Source organism: Sporisorium graminicola, chromosome SGRAM_15, assembly GCF_005498985.1.
Source record: "Sporisorium graminicola strain CBS 10092 chromosome SGRAM_15, whole genome shotgun sequence".
NCBI lineage: Eukaryota > Fungi > Basidiomycota > Ustilaginomycetes > Ustilaginales > Ustilaginaceae > Sporisorium > Sporisorium graminicola.
The window spans coordinates 416,420-431,473 of NC_043725.1; the positions used below are offsets into that span (position 1 = coordinate 416,420).

The 15,054-nt window shown below is 56.9% G+C and overlaps 5 protein-coding genes across 5 annotated transcripts; 3 read left to right on the forward strand and 2 right to left on the reverse strand.

The window, feature by feature from the left end:
• Positions 1-19: 19 nt before the first annotated feature.
• Positions 20-2,074, forward strand: EX895_002577 (uncharacterized protein; the record flags this gene model as incomplete). Its single annotated transcript, XM_029883175.1, has 1 exon — positions 20-2,074. One exon carries the CDS (start codon positions 20-22, stop codon positions 2,072-2,074), a length of 2,055 nt encoding a protein of 684 aa, XP_029740573.1.
• Positions 2,075-4,046: 1,972 nt separating this feature from the next.
• EX895_002578 (uncharacterized protein) lies at positions 4,047-5,538 on the forward strand (the record flags this gene model as incomplete). Its single annotated transcript, XM_029883176.1, has 2 exons — positions 4,047-4,390; positions 4,467-5,538. The coding sequence occupies 2 exons, from the start codon at positions 4,047-4,049 to the stop codon at positions 5,536-5,538; spliced, it is 1,416 nt and encodes a 471-aa protein (XP_029740574.1).
• Positions 5,539-7,664: 2,126 nt separating this feature from the next.
• EX895_002579 (uncharacterized protein) lies at positions 7,665-8,394 on the reverse strand (the record flags this gene model as incomplete). The annotated part of the gene is made up of 2 exons (XM_029883177.1): positions 7,665-7,738; positions 7,797-8,394. The coding sequence occupies 2 exons, from the start codon at positions 8,392-8,394 to the stop codon at positions 7,665-7,667; spliced, it is 672 nt and encodes a 223-aa protein (XP_029740575.1).
• A 1,916-nt stretch (positions 8,395-10,310) lies between these two features.
• Positions 10,311-11,459, forward strand: EX895_002580 (uncharacterized protein; the record flags this gene model as incomplete). The annotated part of the gene is made up of 1 exon (XM_029883178.1): positions 10,311-11,459. The coding sequence occupies one exon, from the start codon at positions 10,311-10,313 to the stop codon at positions 11,457-11,459; it is 1,149 nt and encodes a 382-aa protein (XP_029740576.1).
• Positions 11,460-11,549: 90 nt separating this feature from the next.
• Positions 11,550-14,912, reverse strand: EX895_002581 (uncharacterized protein; the record flags this gene model as incomplete). Its single annotated transcript, XM_029883179.1, has 1 exon — positions 11,550-14,912. One exon carries the CDS (start codon positions 14,910-14,912, stop codon positions 11,550-11,552), a length of 3,363 nt encoding a protein of 1,120 aa, XP_029740577.1.
• Between the last annotated feature and the right edge of the window lie 142 nt (positions 14,913-15,054).

Here is a 15,054-nt window from a genome sequence, read left to right on the forward strand (position 1 = left end):
CGGTCGAAAGGACAACAGAATGAGCTCGCAGCGGCCCATCAGCTTATCGGAGCTGCGTCGCGGCGCGCTCTCGTCCAAAAAGCTCTCGACCATCTTGACACCGCCAAAGCTGTCTTCACGAGCACGCATTATCATGACGCTTACCTCAGTATGTGGTGTCACGATCTTGACGTCATTCTTGTCAGGAGGACTCACCATCGCACTGCCCTCGATCGCCAAATCGGTCAGTCTGTCTCAAGAATCTTTGTCATGGCCACTATCCATGTTTTCTCTCGTCAGTGGTGCTCTGCTGCTGATCGCCGGGGGGATGGCCGACGCTTTTGGAAGGAGAACAGTCTTTCTTCTCGGCATCACCATCTTTGCTACCGTGTCGATCGTGACTTCGTTCATGAACACAGGTGGAGGTCTGATCGGTTGTTGTGCAGGACTAGGATTGGCAGCGGCCATGCTCATTCCTTCAGGCGTCGGTATCCTGGGCAGCTCGATCCCCGAAGGACCCATCAAGAACCGCAGCTTTGCAGCCATTGGAGCAGCACAGCCTATCGGCTTCATCTTTGGACTGATCCTGGGTGGTCTGCTCGCAAACAGGTGGAGAGTGATCTTCTGGATCCTAGGCGCTTGTGCTATCGCTTTCGGTATCTGTGCCTTCTTGTCCCTACCCAACGAAGGCGAAGAGCTTATCCGCACAGCGAACAACTCAAGAGCTACATCTGTCGTCAATTTGACCGCCAATGTGGCTGATATCTCTGTCGAAGGCCGATCCTCCACCGTTTTGCCGCCTGAAGATTTGAACAAGGCAGCCTCATCGAGCCGCACCGATCTTCCCGCATCAGGTTCTCACACTCCTGGCGTGCCTTCTCTCAGTGCTGCAGCAAACATCAGCGCGAGCCGATCGCTTCGTCTAAAGACTTTCGACTGGCTTGGTGCCTTCCTTTCGACCTCGGGCCTTGTCATGCTCACGTTTGCACTGTCTGACGCCGAGTCGGCGCCGCAAGGCTGGAGGACTGGGTATGTGATCGCCTTGCTCCCGACATCCATCATCATGCTGGCCGCATTCTTGTCATGGGAGCGATATGTCGAGCGCAGGCAACAGACATACGAGATGGGAGCATCGAGTGCCGCGACGATCCAACCTCGTCGCAACGCAACATTCTTCAAGGCTCCACCCACTACGCCACTTCTGCCACCTGCCATCTGGCGAGCACCTCGATTCGGTGCTGTCCTTCTCGTCATCTTTCTGGCGTGGCTCAGCTTCAACGTCATGTCGTATCTCAGTACACTGGTACTGCAAGAAGTGCAACAAATTTCGCCGACTCGAACGTCACTCTTCTTCCTGCCGATGGTCGCCATGGGTCTTGGGTTGAACGTGTTCGCTGGCTACGTCGTTGGAAGGATTTCAGCCGTGTGGCTGATTGTTGGCGGTGCTTCGGCCGGCGCAGCAGCGTGTGTCATCATGTCCGTTGGCATCGAACCGGACACGCCTTACTACAAGGCTATGCTGTGGATCATGATCCTTCAGGTTGGACCTGACGTGTTCTTCCCTGCAGGCAGCTTGTACGCTTCCAAATCGGTGGGCAGGCAGCATCAGGCGCTGGCAGGCTCGCTCTTCAACACCACCATCCGTCTGGCTACCTCGTTGGGTCTGGCGATTTCCTCGTCGATTTCGACTTCAGTCACCAAATCTGCTGCCGCCAAGCATGCTACATCACATTCAATTCGACTCATCAGTCGAGACCTGACCTTGCATCCGTCAATGCTACTATCGGGCTCGCACCTTGCTCGACGAGCCGCTGGAGCAGCGAGTGGAGACGTCACGTTGCACACGCCGGAAGCACTGTTGCAAGGCTACAAAGCAGCGTCGTGGCTGTGCTTTGCCTGCTCAATCCTGTCCATCGTTGTAGCTCTGGTAAAGCTGAGAGCGATAGGTGTGGTGGGGGGGATGGAAGGCAAAGTGGAGGACAGCTCACGACCTCCCAGCGTTCACCCGCAGCAGGAAGAGCACGAGCTGGAAACAGTTGTGGCGCCACACGACGGAAAAGCTTCGGCCGCTTCAGCGGCCCACTCTAGACGTTAAGATCCAGAGAAGTTTGTATTGCAGAGTTGAACACTCCTTATGTGATGAATTTGATTTGATTAGAAAGGAATCTTCGTGATTGGAGCGATTCATCGAAACCTGAGGAGGAAGGTGGCCCGACAGGCTATGCACTGTGCCTTGCGCAGGTTTGGCGCACCAGCTCGGGACCACGTTCACGCCTGCGACACATAGCAGAATCATGCGTCTGGAGACCAAAAGGACTGCGGATTCTCCTCTCGATCCAGTCGTTCGCCAGCCCGAATAGACGGACACGATCCTGGATGAGAAAAGCTGATTGTGATTGGCGGAGATGAGCCGCAACGAGACCTGACCTTCTCTTCCCTTTTCTCACCCCATTTATAGATTCAATTTCAGACGACATCCGCTTTGTCTCGCCGAGGCAAGCAACACCGCTTGTCGCCTTTCCCACAGCCATAATAGTTTGCCCGTTTATATCGGATGCAGCTCCGAATGTGATGCTAGAAGGAAGAAAGGAGGAATTTCGGCGGAGGAAAAGAAGCTTATCCGAGGTACGGTAGCAACAACCAAGTCATCGGGTGGGGTAAGTGCCGGGTCGGGGGCAGAATCACGGGCGAATTTTGACCGAGCGGGAGCTGAAACACGACTGTTCTTCTGCGCTGAATGTACGCTGTAGCTGTCCGAACATGCATCCACGGCACGAGTTCGGCAAAAGTTGCTATCGATGTACCACAACGCAGGACGCCCTGTTCCCCCGGCGTGATCAGACCGGCGAGGACGGGGACCCCGCCGTCGGAGTGAGTACCTTTTTATGAAGTCAGAACTCTTTGCGTTCCACCGAGGAGCCCGCTTGAGAGTTTAAGCTGACACGCTGCTTCTTAGGAAGCGGTGCTCGCTTGTGGTTCTCAAGGTGGACATACCCGCAACTCGTAGTGGTGGCTCGCAGCCGCAACGCAACGCGACGCGTATAAGTATGGTGCTCCTCCAGCAAGATATCGCCTCTTCTGAGTATCGTGGCTAGTCCTTGAATTATTCGCTCCGCGCAGTCGCTGAAAGCCGTGGTCGTCAGCATTGCGTTTCAGTCTATGCGTATCCCGTCAATGCACTGCTGCACCGTCGAGCATGAACCACACAAAGTTCGACCGCAATACGATTCCGATTCCCCGGTAGCGTTTATCGAAGCACAACGATGAGGCGGAGCTCAGAGCTCGGAGCTCGGTGGTAAAGTTTCACCGAAGACAAGCCAGTGGTCCATAGTAAAGTGCAGACCTCTGTGCGGGGTGTCAAAAGCTGGAGCCCCACTCTGAACGGCTTCTAGCTGCAAGATCAGCTGTGATGCACGCAACCGGCCAACCGTGTGGCAATGTGTGTGTGTGTTTCTCTTTTGCCTGGTACCATCCCCAAAAACCTGCCAAGACTGGTCAGGTGCCGCTCTGGATTTTTTCCGTCGGCGAAATCCATTTGCTTTTTCCCCCGCGTTATTGTATTTATGCCACGCGGACTTTGTTCGAGGTGAAAACACTGCTCCAGTGCCCAAGTGCAGGTAATGCGCGGGGGGTCAGGCGCAGTTTGACATTCGCGCAGCTTCGAAAGCAGCTAAGACGAGACTCGTGCATGTCCTCGCCAACCATCGAACATGGATTGCCCCCACAAAGCTGTTGTGCTGACGAGATGCCCTTGCTTGCCATGTCAGGCATCGCTCGAAGTGCTTCTGTGGGGAAAAAGCCGCTTTGCGAAAGTGCGGGGCCGCGTCGTGGCATTTGCCACGCGAGGAGCAGAGCTCGATACTCGCTCTCCTATCTTGCTGTATCTCGTCGTTGAGTGTTGCTCGATCCTGTCCGCTCACTGCGTATCTTCTGAGCACAGCGTACGTCCTCATGAGCCTCAAGCAAACGTATAAAGACCGCCTTGTTCAGCTACTTCTCATGCTCGTTCTCCCCTCATCGCTGCTTTCCTTTCCCCATCTGCCGCATCGTACCTCTCCTTTGTAACAATGGGTCGCTTTGGAAAGCCGCAAGGCGATGCTACCGAGCGCGCCGTCACCGCCAGCCACCTCAGCAAGGGCCAGTTGTACTTCAGCTTCGCCCTCGTATCGTCGCTCTTCTTTGTTTGGGGTCTCTCATACGGTCTGCTCGACTCGCTCAACAAGACTTTCCAGGACTCGCTTCACTTGACCAAAGCTCAGAGCACGGGCTTGCAGGCCTGCTACTTTGGCGCCTATCTCGTCAACGGGCCCATCTCTGGCCCAATCGCACGCAAATGGGGATACCGCGTTAGTATCCACGGCGGCCTCGGCCTCTTTTCCCTCGGCGCCATCATGTTCTGGCCTTGTGCAGTGTAAGTTTGTTCATGGGTCGTTTGCCGAATAAGTCCGACACCTAGCTGACAGTCCTGCGATGCTCCTTCCAAACAGATACTACTCGTACCCCGGTTTCCTCGTATGCACGTTCGTTACAGCCTCCGGTCTCGCCTGGCTCGAGATGGCGGCCAACTCGTACATCACCGTCTTGGGAGGTCCTGATATGGCCGCTTTCCGTCTGGTCTTCGCCCAGTCCTGGAACGGTGTCGCGTCGGTGCTCGGACCCATCATTGCCGGGCGTACCTTCCTGAAGACCGGACACTCGCACACGCTCAACCACCTGCAGTGGGTGTACCTGGGCATCTCTGCGTTCGGATGCATCATCAACCTACTCTTCTTTGTTGCCAAGCTTCCCGAGATCAAGCAGGAGGTCGACTCGTCGATCGAGGAGAAGCCCGTGTCGATCTGGACGCAGAAGCACCTGATCTACGGCTTCATTGCCGAGTTCTTCTACGTCGGTGCGCAGGTGGCGGCGGCCTCGTTGACCATCAACTACTACGTCGAGCAGCCGGGGCTCAACATCTCGGTGACCAAGGCTGCCGATCTGTTCTCGGTCACCCTGGCCGTCTTTACCATCGGACGATTCCTCGGTGTTCCCATCCTGGCTCGCGTCGACAGTGCGCTGATGCTGTTCATCTGCGGGTGCGGATGCATCATCATGTCGGTGCTCACCGCCGTCGTACCTGGAGCCGGCGGTATCGCGTGCCTGATGCTCATCTTCTTCTTCGAGTCGGTGTGCTACCCCATCATCTTCACGCTGGCCACATCGAACCTTGGTCCCAACCAGAAGCTCGGCTCGGCGCTCGTCGCTGCGGGTGTTTCGGGCGGTGCGTGGATGCCTAGCGTGCAAGCTTCTGTAGCTGATGCAACGTCGACGCGCCGCTCGTTCTTCATCCCGATCATTGGATTTGTGGTCGTGTCGGCGTACGGGCTGTACATGCACTTGCGCGGGTGCAGGCAGCAGGGCTACTGGAGCTGGCGCAAGCTGGACAAGGAGACCACCATGGGGATCACTGTCACCCCCGAGCGAGCCGACATCGAGCACGTCGAGTCGACCGCCTCGGACAAGGACGTCAAGGTGGGCCAGGCCGGTACGACGTATGCCACCGTGCCTTACCAGCAGTGATCGCTGCCGTGTCCCCATCTGTGTTGTCCCCCAGCTTCATATGCTTTCGCTCACTGTGTCAAGGAATCTCACTCTTCGCAGCATAGTTTACGAACTTGCAAGATTGGTTCAGCGCAGAAAGAGTTTGACTGGTACGAGGCTTGATTGTGAATAACGTAATTCATGTAGTACTGACGCGCCCGTAATACCGACGCAGCATGTAAATAAGATTCCAACTGCAGCCCAGTTCTCGAAAGGTATTTTGAATCATTGTCATCGACGTGATCAGTGATCACCACCAGCTCTGGTACCTACCAACTGAAGTGTTGTCTCAACAGTACTACAACCTATGTTGTCTGCACTGACCATGTGCTTTTTGAAAGTAATGTCCTGCAGTCACAGGAAGGAACGGCATGCATTTGGCTGCACCTGCGCGTCATCTGCTTCACTGCAACCGGCATGTCTGGTCCAGCAGTCTGTGGCTAGAAAGCAAAGTACTGTTGAGAGCTTTGGATCCAACACATCAGATGTCTGTGTTATTATGCCAGTCGTTGTCCGCTTGGGTTCTGGGTGTCATGTGGGCGTCATTGCTCAACGATCTCCACAACTAGTATAGTAACATGGACACCTTAATGCGCCATTGTAACGGCGAGTCCATCATCAGTCATGGCCAACAAATCAGACAGTTGCTATCATGCATGGTTTTGATGTTGTCGATCATGCATCCTCTGCCGAAATCGAGGTAGAATTTTAAGGCTCTGTGTCACAATGGAAAGCATCAGTGACGGCGCTGAAGCTTGCTGACAGTGAGAGCCGCATGGGAGGAAGCTTACCAAATGGCCACTGCGGACTCACGCAAGCTCATCACCATCGCTGATCACGTCAAGCACACTCCGAATGATTTCTTGGAGACTGAGCTGCAGTTGAGTTTTTTCAACGCTCAGCATCGGTACTACATGTTTCACGTTAGCAAAAAAGAATTGATCTTTGCGTTTGCCCAAGACTACTGTTGTCACGACACACATGACAGGATCAGACAGAGCGCACGAGATTTGTCAGTTACTGGGTGTAAGGAAAGCCGCGCGAAGTGCGGACCTCCAAAAAGGATGGAATGCAAGATTGCAAAAGAGCATCTGTACAAAGGGAACCAGCCCTTCGAACGACGGACTCTGAAGTGAAGAGACTAGAGCGCCCGCATGCAAACTCTGCCATCAAGGCGCGAGCGTGCGGTGGGGCCTACAAGTGCAAAAGGCTAAGGGGGAATAGAGTGTGTGTATATGTGTGTATGTCTATAGGATCCATAACGTCGCGACAACTTGGTGTGCTGTGCCAGACAGCGCACCACAGCGTTGGGCGGGCACGCTCTTACGAACGGCGGGAAGTCTGGTAGATCTTGAGCGAGTTGATGGTCCAGTACGCCTCGCTCATATCCGGGTTGCTGCTCAAGTAGGCCTGGCAGCTGTTCTGGCCGGTCTTGGCCTGGCAGCTCTGCGACTGGCCGTTCATCGCGTTGTTCCACACGGCGCTTGAGCCGGCCCAGTCACCACACACCGTGTTGGTGAAGACGACGACGTGGTTGTAAAAGTAGTTGCCGATGTCGCAGTTGGTCGCGGGCCAGTGCGCCTGCGGCTTGCCCCAGTTGGACGGATCGGGCGAGCCAGAGCTGATGTCGCTGGGGACAGATCCCTTGGGGAAGAAATAGGTCGAGATGCCGTCGCTCTCGGACCAGTACATGACGTGGACGCCGCCGCCGTTCTTGTTGTACTTGACGCCGAAATCGCCGTCGGTCGTCGAGGTGACTCCACACCCTTGGTTGCCCGTGGCGTCCGAGGCGCAGTTGGTCGCACTGCTGCCCTGAAGCGTGAACTTGCCAGACATTCTCGAGACAGTGTTGCCAGGCACCGTGCATCCGCCGGTGGTGTGGATCGAGTACGTGTTCAACGAGTAGTCGTTGACGCCCTCGATAATGTCGATCTCGCCTCCGTTGGGCCATCCACCGTTCGGGTTGGTAGGCGTCGACCACCACGCAGGCCACAACCCACATCCAACTGGCATATGCGAGGCATCAAGCACAAAGATTCCGGTGGTAAACGACTCCTTGGTGTTGATGCGGACCGACTGTGCCCATCCGTTGTTGGCGGAGATCTTCATGGTGGCTTGTCCGTTGTTGGTGGAGATGAGGCCCTTGTTCTTGGCCGAGCCTTGGTCGACGTAGGTGATGCTGCCATGGGTGGGGTCCGAGTTGGTGTAGAAGTCCATGTCGTCAAAGAATGAAGAACCGGTGTAGGACTTGACGAGCTTCCATTGGGAGGAAGAGCTGGACGATGATGACGAGGAGCTGGAAGAAGAGCTGGACGACGAGCCGTTGTTGGAGTTGGAGGACGATGACGAGGACGAGGATGAGGACGAACTCGAACCAGAACCACCGCCGCTGTGCGAGTGGGAGCTGGAGCTAGAGCCGGCAGCAGAGCCCGAGCCCGAGCCGGAAGAGTTGGCGTTGGAGCTGGAGGACGAGCTGGAGTCAGAATCAGAACCACCCTTGACGCGGTAGTTGGCGGTTGCCTTGGTAGCCGACTTGTGCGAGCAAGTGTTGCGCTTCTTGTGGGATGCCGCCATAGCGGCGACCTCCTCCTCGTCGGCATTCAAGGTAGCATTACTGAAGCGACGGTCAAACGTGAGCAAGTCGTCGTCGTGGTGAAGCTGCTGCCTGCGCGAGTGGTGCACATGCGAGCGAATCTTGTGACCCGTGATGACGGATCGGACGCCACGGGTGGAGCGGCCCTGACCAGGAGGGAGGGCGACGACGGGTTCAGGGCCGGCGGAAGCGAGCGAGATGGAGGCGGCGAAAGCCAGAGCGAGAGCAGAGAGGTACTTCATTGTTGGTAGAGCAAGAGCCGGCTTGATCTGACGGGAGTGATGCAGGTTTGAGGAGGGGGGAGGGGGGCAGATGGTTCAAAGAGAACGCTGTGGGTGTGTGTGCTTTTGAAGGATCAACCTGAACAAAGCGACGAGGTGTCGAGTGCGACTACGTATGCTACAGCAAGAGCGAGGGCGAGAGGAGAGATTGCAAGAAGAAGAAAGAAGAAGATATACGAGACCCAGCTCGTTATGAGGGAAAGGATCCGCAAGATACTACACACGAAAGATAGGGGAGAGGAGATGGTGATGGAGGAGGTAAGGAGGGAGGGAAAGAGCGAGGAGAGGGCAAAGCATATGAATGGAGAATGTGATGCGCAGGGTAGCGAGCGAGGAATCCGGGCTGCGCCTCTTGGCAGTGCTGGATCAAAGTGTCGAAGCCGATTCGTTTAGGCCGACGCCCGACTTGAACTGTCCTGCGGCGTTGTTGCTCAAGCTTTCACTTTGGCTGATAGACGGGACAGGGCTACATCAGCCTAGCTCTGTCTCAGCCGCGCCCATTTGGCCTATCGCTTCAGAGCGGTTCATGACAAGTGCGTGCTTTCATGAAGCCCAAGTGCCCTCGCTGTCGCTCGACGATAGCAGCCCTGGACAGCAAGCACACTGTACGGAAAGCGCTGTTGCAAAAGAACTACCCGACGTGAGATGCTTTTTGCTTGGCTTGGCTTGCATTGCAGTACAGCTGTGCGCAAGTTGAAAGGGGAGGACGACACTGGGAAGTTCGCCGAGAGGCAGAAACAGGGATGGGACGTCGATCTCGATGACCAGTAATGACAGCTGGCCACTGGATGCAAGAGCGCTGCGTGTGGCATCTCGTCTGCCCGCGTGGTGCTCCAGTCCCAGTCGGCTCTCAATGCTGGCACAAGCGCACTAAGATCACTGCACTACACAAGTCTTCATAATGAACTGCTCAATTTTTGTAATTGAATTCGGAGCACCCTGCAGCTTTGCCGACCGCGTGAGTCCCGCCAATCTTCCCCTTGGGACACGCGACACGCCGACTTGCCTGTGCCTTGCTTGCCCACGATCCGATCGTCGTTTTCTTGGCAAGCATGATCAGCACTGTGGACTTGTTCTTCCCTCTGTCTGTGTGTGTGTGTCGGAATGGGACCGAATCAAGCCAAAAGCCAAGAGGAAGCAAAAATGGTACTTGCTTGCAGCTGGAATTTGGACAGCGCGACCGTTCGGCTCGGTGAGACGCGGCTTGGCGCAGAAATGGACAGCAAGCAAATCTCCCACCTCCTTTTCGCGCTGTCATGCCCAAGCAGCAGCAGCAATAACCGCTCCCAAGCTTTGTCTGCCTCTGCCTCCCGTTTGTGCTCGTTTGTAAAGGGGACAGCGCCCCTGAATTTGGCCAGGTCGGTTGTTCCTTTTCCTCGCTGCAGCATTGGCTGTGACCACCTCCCTTGCTGGTGTGCGATTGCCGCCTTACGAGGGACAGATATCTTCGACATCCGAGACACGAAGAGGGCGCAATATCGCCAGACCGTCTCCTTAGCTCTTGTTCTTTCTCGCAAAATCGAGCGAGGCAAATGGCACAAGCGGCAAACCGAGATCTGTCGGGGCGCAAAGCATAGATCGTTTGGGCGCCTACGCTCTTCGCGTGTGCCTTTTTTGGCTGAAACAAGAACTTTGACGCCCGCTGGACTTTTCCAAGATCTAACAACGCGTAAAGACCAATGATCTTCTGTGTGTTAAGTCGAACGTAGACCGCTCGGCGGACAGTTCAATCCGCGGAGTTGGACGTGAGAGACGTGTGGGGAAGTCGGGATTGACCCGATGCTGGCGTTTGTCGAATCTTCGTCGACTCAACCGCCATTTCATCGACACGACGAACCCCGTCGAAGACCCAGTGACAAGGTAGCAGGCAAGACACCATGGCCTCGGCCGTTGCAAGAGCTCGCTCTCCCATCGCGCGTACCGTGCCCAAGATCGTATCTGTGTTCGAACATCTGCCGTCCCCGACTCTGGCCAAGTTTTCGCACGAACAGCGCATCAACCTGGTCGCTCCGCCGGCCGGCCTATCGTTCGTCGAGCTCAACCGCTGGTTCCTCACGCAGCTCGACGGAGCACACGCGGCTATTGTATGGCCCGCTGTGCGCTTTGGGCCCGAGCACATCCGCACAGTCCGGACCCAGGCCGATGCGTTCAAGGTCGTCTCGACGTTCAGCGTGGGCACGGACGCCATCGACACGGCTGCCTGTCGTGAGGCGGGGATCAAGGTCGGGTACACGCCGTACATCGCGGACGACGCGGTGGCCGAGTATACCGTGAGTATGCTGCTGCACTACTGTCGTCGGATGGATGCCTTGCGCGAGTTGGTGGCCGAGGGCAAGTTTGCCCAGTCGATGCGAGACGTTTTGCGCAATCCTACGATGCACTGTGGATTTAGTCCAGCGGGGAAGGCGGTTGGGTTCTATGGGTTTGGAAGGATTGCGCAAAAGACTGCAGAGAAGCTGCTCCCCTTTGGCGTGGCTAGCATTGCGTATACATCCTCTACCAGCAGGCCGTTTACGCAAGACAACTTCCCGCGCCTCCACGCATTGCGAGAAACCTTCTACCCGCACACCCAGATCACCAACGAACCCAGCCTGCACGAGCTAGCAGCTCAGACAGATATTCTCATCGTGCTGTGCCCCGAAACCCCCTCGACAGTCGCCAGCGCCAACGCCAGCGTGTTTGAGCGCACCAAGCCCAACGCTGTACTCATCAATGTCGCGCGAGGCAGCATCGTCGTCAATCAAGATCTCGAGGATGCGTTGAGGAGGCGTCAGCTCTCGGCTGCTTTGCTGGACGTCGTTCAGGGTGAACCTCACATCGACGCTTCTCATCCTCTTTTGGCTGAGGACCTCAACGATCGTGTTCTGGTCTTGCCGCACGCTGCTTCGACCCTCGTCGAAACGCGAACGATGATGGCTGAGGTGACCGCGCGAAATGTGCTTACACAGCTGGGGTTTGAAGATGAACTGCCAGGCGATCAACCTGCGCTGATGAAGCAGCACGCATGGACTCACTTTGCAGCCTAGTTGCCTTTCAATCCAGAATAGAAATGCGGAGGTTCATATGCGTCCTCCGTCGATTAGCGGAAACATCTCTTCTACAATCTAGCCGCTCGTCTACCAAGCAACCTTGGCAACAATCGAATGGGGCCACTTCTGAACGACAAACTTCCTCGCCTCTTCCAGCAGCAGCATCGCCACGCCGAACGCCACTGGCAGGAAATAGTGCTCGACCGAAACACCCCTGGTAAGGAACACGTGTTGGAACGCCGGTACGTAGCTGAAGAAGACGGCGATCAGCAACGATACGGCCATGGCGGGGAAGAGGTAGAGATTCTGCGTCGTCTTCCTCCCCAACGGCAGCTGCTGGAACAACGACCGAGTCTGCGTCCTCCACCCGAGCAGGTTGAACCACTGCTGAATGACCAAGTTGAAGAAGTACACCGCATTGGCACGGTACAGCACCTCGTTGAACCGATCTGGCTGCAGGCTCTGCACTGTACCGCCGCCGTACTTGAGCCACATGTCGCTGAAGGGAACGCCGTTACGCTGCATGTACCAGAACGCCATGGCCGAGCTGGTCAGCGTCAACGGAATGCCCACAAACACATACGCATGAAGCAGCAGCCTCCAGTCGGCCAGTCGGTCCTTTTTGGTCGAGCGCGGCTTGCGCTTGAGCAGGTCCAGTTCCGGCTGCTCGTGCACCAGGCACAGTGACGAAACGCCATCCGTACCGATACACACAAAGATCATCTGCAGGTTGCTCAGAATCTGAGGCAGTCCGAAGAAGAACGACAGCAGCACCGCCCAGAGCTCGGCGAACGAACCGGCAGGTAACAGGTAGCCGATGGTCTTCTTGAGGTTGACAAAGACGAGACGGCCGTAGAGCAGCGCTTCGACGATAGCCGAGAAGCTTTCCAGGAGCACCATGTCGGCCGCTTCCATGGCTACGGCCGAGCCGCCACCCATGGCGATGCCAATATCGGCCTGCTTCAAGCTCGGGGCGTCGTTGACACCGTCGCCGGTCATGCCGACACATTCTCCGCGCTGTTGGAACTCTTTGACGATGCGCAATTTGTTTTCGGGCGTGGTGCGCGAGAAGACAATCTCGTCGAAGCGGCAGATCTGCTCCCAGTCGTCGGGGGAGAGTTTCATGATGTCGGCGCCCGTGAGCGAGAGGGCGTGATGTGCCCGGTCGTGGTTGTCGGCTTGCGTGTCGTAGACGGGCAGGGTGAGCGAATGCAGCGTTTCGGCCGTGTAGACTTTTTCGCTCGTGATGATCCCACACTGGCGGGCGATGGCCTCGGCGGTCTTCGAGTAATCGCCTGTGACCATGAAGAAGCGGATGCCTGCTCCGCGGCATGTGGCGACCACGGAGGGTATTTCGGGCCGAGGAGGGTCGACGATGCCCACCAACCCCACGACGGTGAGATCGCTGTTGAGCGCGAGAACGGCGTCCTCGATGGCAATACTGGCGTCCAACTGGCCGCCCCGGACGATCCTGCGAGCTAGCAAGATGACACGCTGCCCACGCGAACTCCACAGCGACTGCATCGCCACGATCGACTCCCTCACCTTGTCCGTCAGCGCCACCACCTCGCCCGACGCATCCAACGCCGACGCCGCGCGCTTCAGCAGCACATCCGGCCCACCTTTGACGAGCAAGATCTTATCCACGCTCGGCCTGAATTCGGTTGCTTCTTTCGTCGACACTGCACTAGCAACGCACTTCTGTGCCTGCACCGCTTCCACCTCCGACCGCAGGCTAACGAGCTGGAGCATAAACTTGTTCTTGCTGTTAAAGTTGAGCCTGTACTCCTGGTCCCACGGCTTGTTGGTTTCTTGCACCGAGCAGATCTCTTCAGCCATGCGCAGGACGGCAGAGTCCGTGGCGTCACCGAAGATCTTCCGGTCGCCTGCGGGCAGCGACGCGGTGGCAGCGTCGAACACTGCAGCATTGCAGACCGCACTGACAAACTGGAGCTGCTGGAAAGCGTGCCCCACGGGAGCACCCGTGTTGACGTGGTTGCTTGCGTCAGGCGGCGTACTTTCGAATCCAAGCACGCCGACGCTGGTGGCCGTCATGTTGTTCGAGGTCAGCGTGCCCGTTTTGTCCGAGCAGAGCACCGAGACCGCACCAAGCGTCTCGCACGTCGATAGCTGTTTGCACAGGATCTTGGCCTTGGACAGCTTGGCTGCGATGACGGTGAGCGAGAGCGTGACGGCGACGGGCATGCCTTCCGGCAGGAAAGCGACGAGGATGCTGACGATATTGACGAGGAGTTGCGAGACGGACATGAATTCCGGGTGCTTTGGCCGCAAGTACGCGCCCCAGATGATGACGCAGATGACGGCAAGCGCAACCGCAATCGCGGCGATGGTCAGCACAAAGTAGCGCACCTCCCTCTCGAGCGTCGTCAGCCCCGCCTTGGGCCGGTTCGTCATGGCAGCAATACGACCAAACACGGTGTTGTCGCCCGTGGAGACGACGACACCGATCGCCGAGCCCGAAACACAGCTCGTGCCGGCAAGCGCGATGTTGCGCGTCTCCAAGTAGTTGTCGTCGGTTGCATCGACGCTTCCCGCCAGTGGTTCCGATTCTCCCGTGGTGACGCTGCGATCAAACTTGACTTCGGAGCACGAGATGAGTCGCAGGTCTGCCGCGATCTTGTTGCCGAGCGAAACAACGACAATGTCGCCCTGCACGAGCTCGGCAGCCTCGATGTTGTTGTGTGAGCCGTTGCGGATGACAGTGACGGTATCGGGGAGCATGCCGGCGATCGAGTCCATGATTCGGGATGTGGAAAAGTCTTGCCAGGCGTTGAAGACGGCTTGGATGACGACGACGACGAGCAGCACCACTGCTAAAGCCAAATTGGACGTTTGGGGGTTCGGATTGCCCAACGGCTTCCATGCAATGAATGCCAGGATGGAACAGCCAATGAGCAGCGTTCCGAAGCCACCAAAGATGTATCCAATGATTTTGCGAACGAGCCGTTTGTTCGGCTTGGACATGACGTTCTTACCATGCTGCTTGAGCCTGCGCTCGATCTGCGCGGTATCAAGACCAGCATGCGCCGACGTAGCCGTACGCGCCAGCACCTCGTCGACCGAAATTTTGTGCCAGTCGAGATCATTCAGCTCCTTGATCGTGCGTTTGTCGCTCTTGTGTTTCGCATCGCCATCGGCGAGTCCACCCTGGGAGAGCTGGATCGAGAGCGTGCGGTACTCGACGGGGACTTTGGCGGACGGGTCAATGCGCGATGGTGCCCGGAGCGAGGCGGCGATCGAGTGGGTGCGTTCGAGTCTGGTCGACTCGTCGAAGCGCGTGGTGCGAGAGCGCACCGCTGGGAGGTTGGCGCCAAAGCTGAGCGAGAGTGGCAGCTTCTTGGAGGTGGAAGCGTCGGCTCGTTCGATGTCTGCTCCTCCTTTCTCATCGGACGACTCGCCACTGCTGGTGGCTCGTGAGAGCGGCGCCATGATGAAGAAGCGAATTGGGGTAAGATGGTGGTGGTGTAGGGGGTCGCAACAAGGACGGCAGAGGAAGCGGGCTCTGCTGTTTAAGTAACAATCTCATCAGTCCTCGTACTACAGTCACAGGTGGGCAGTGCAAGCTCCAATG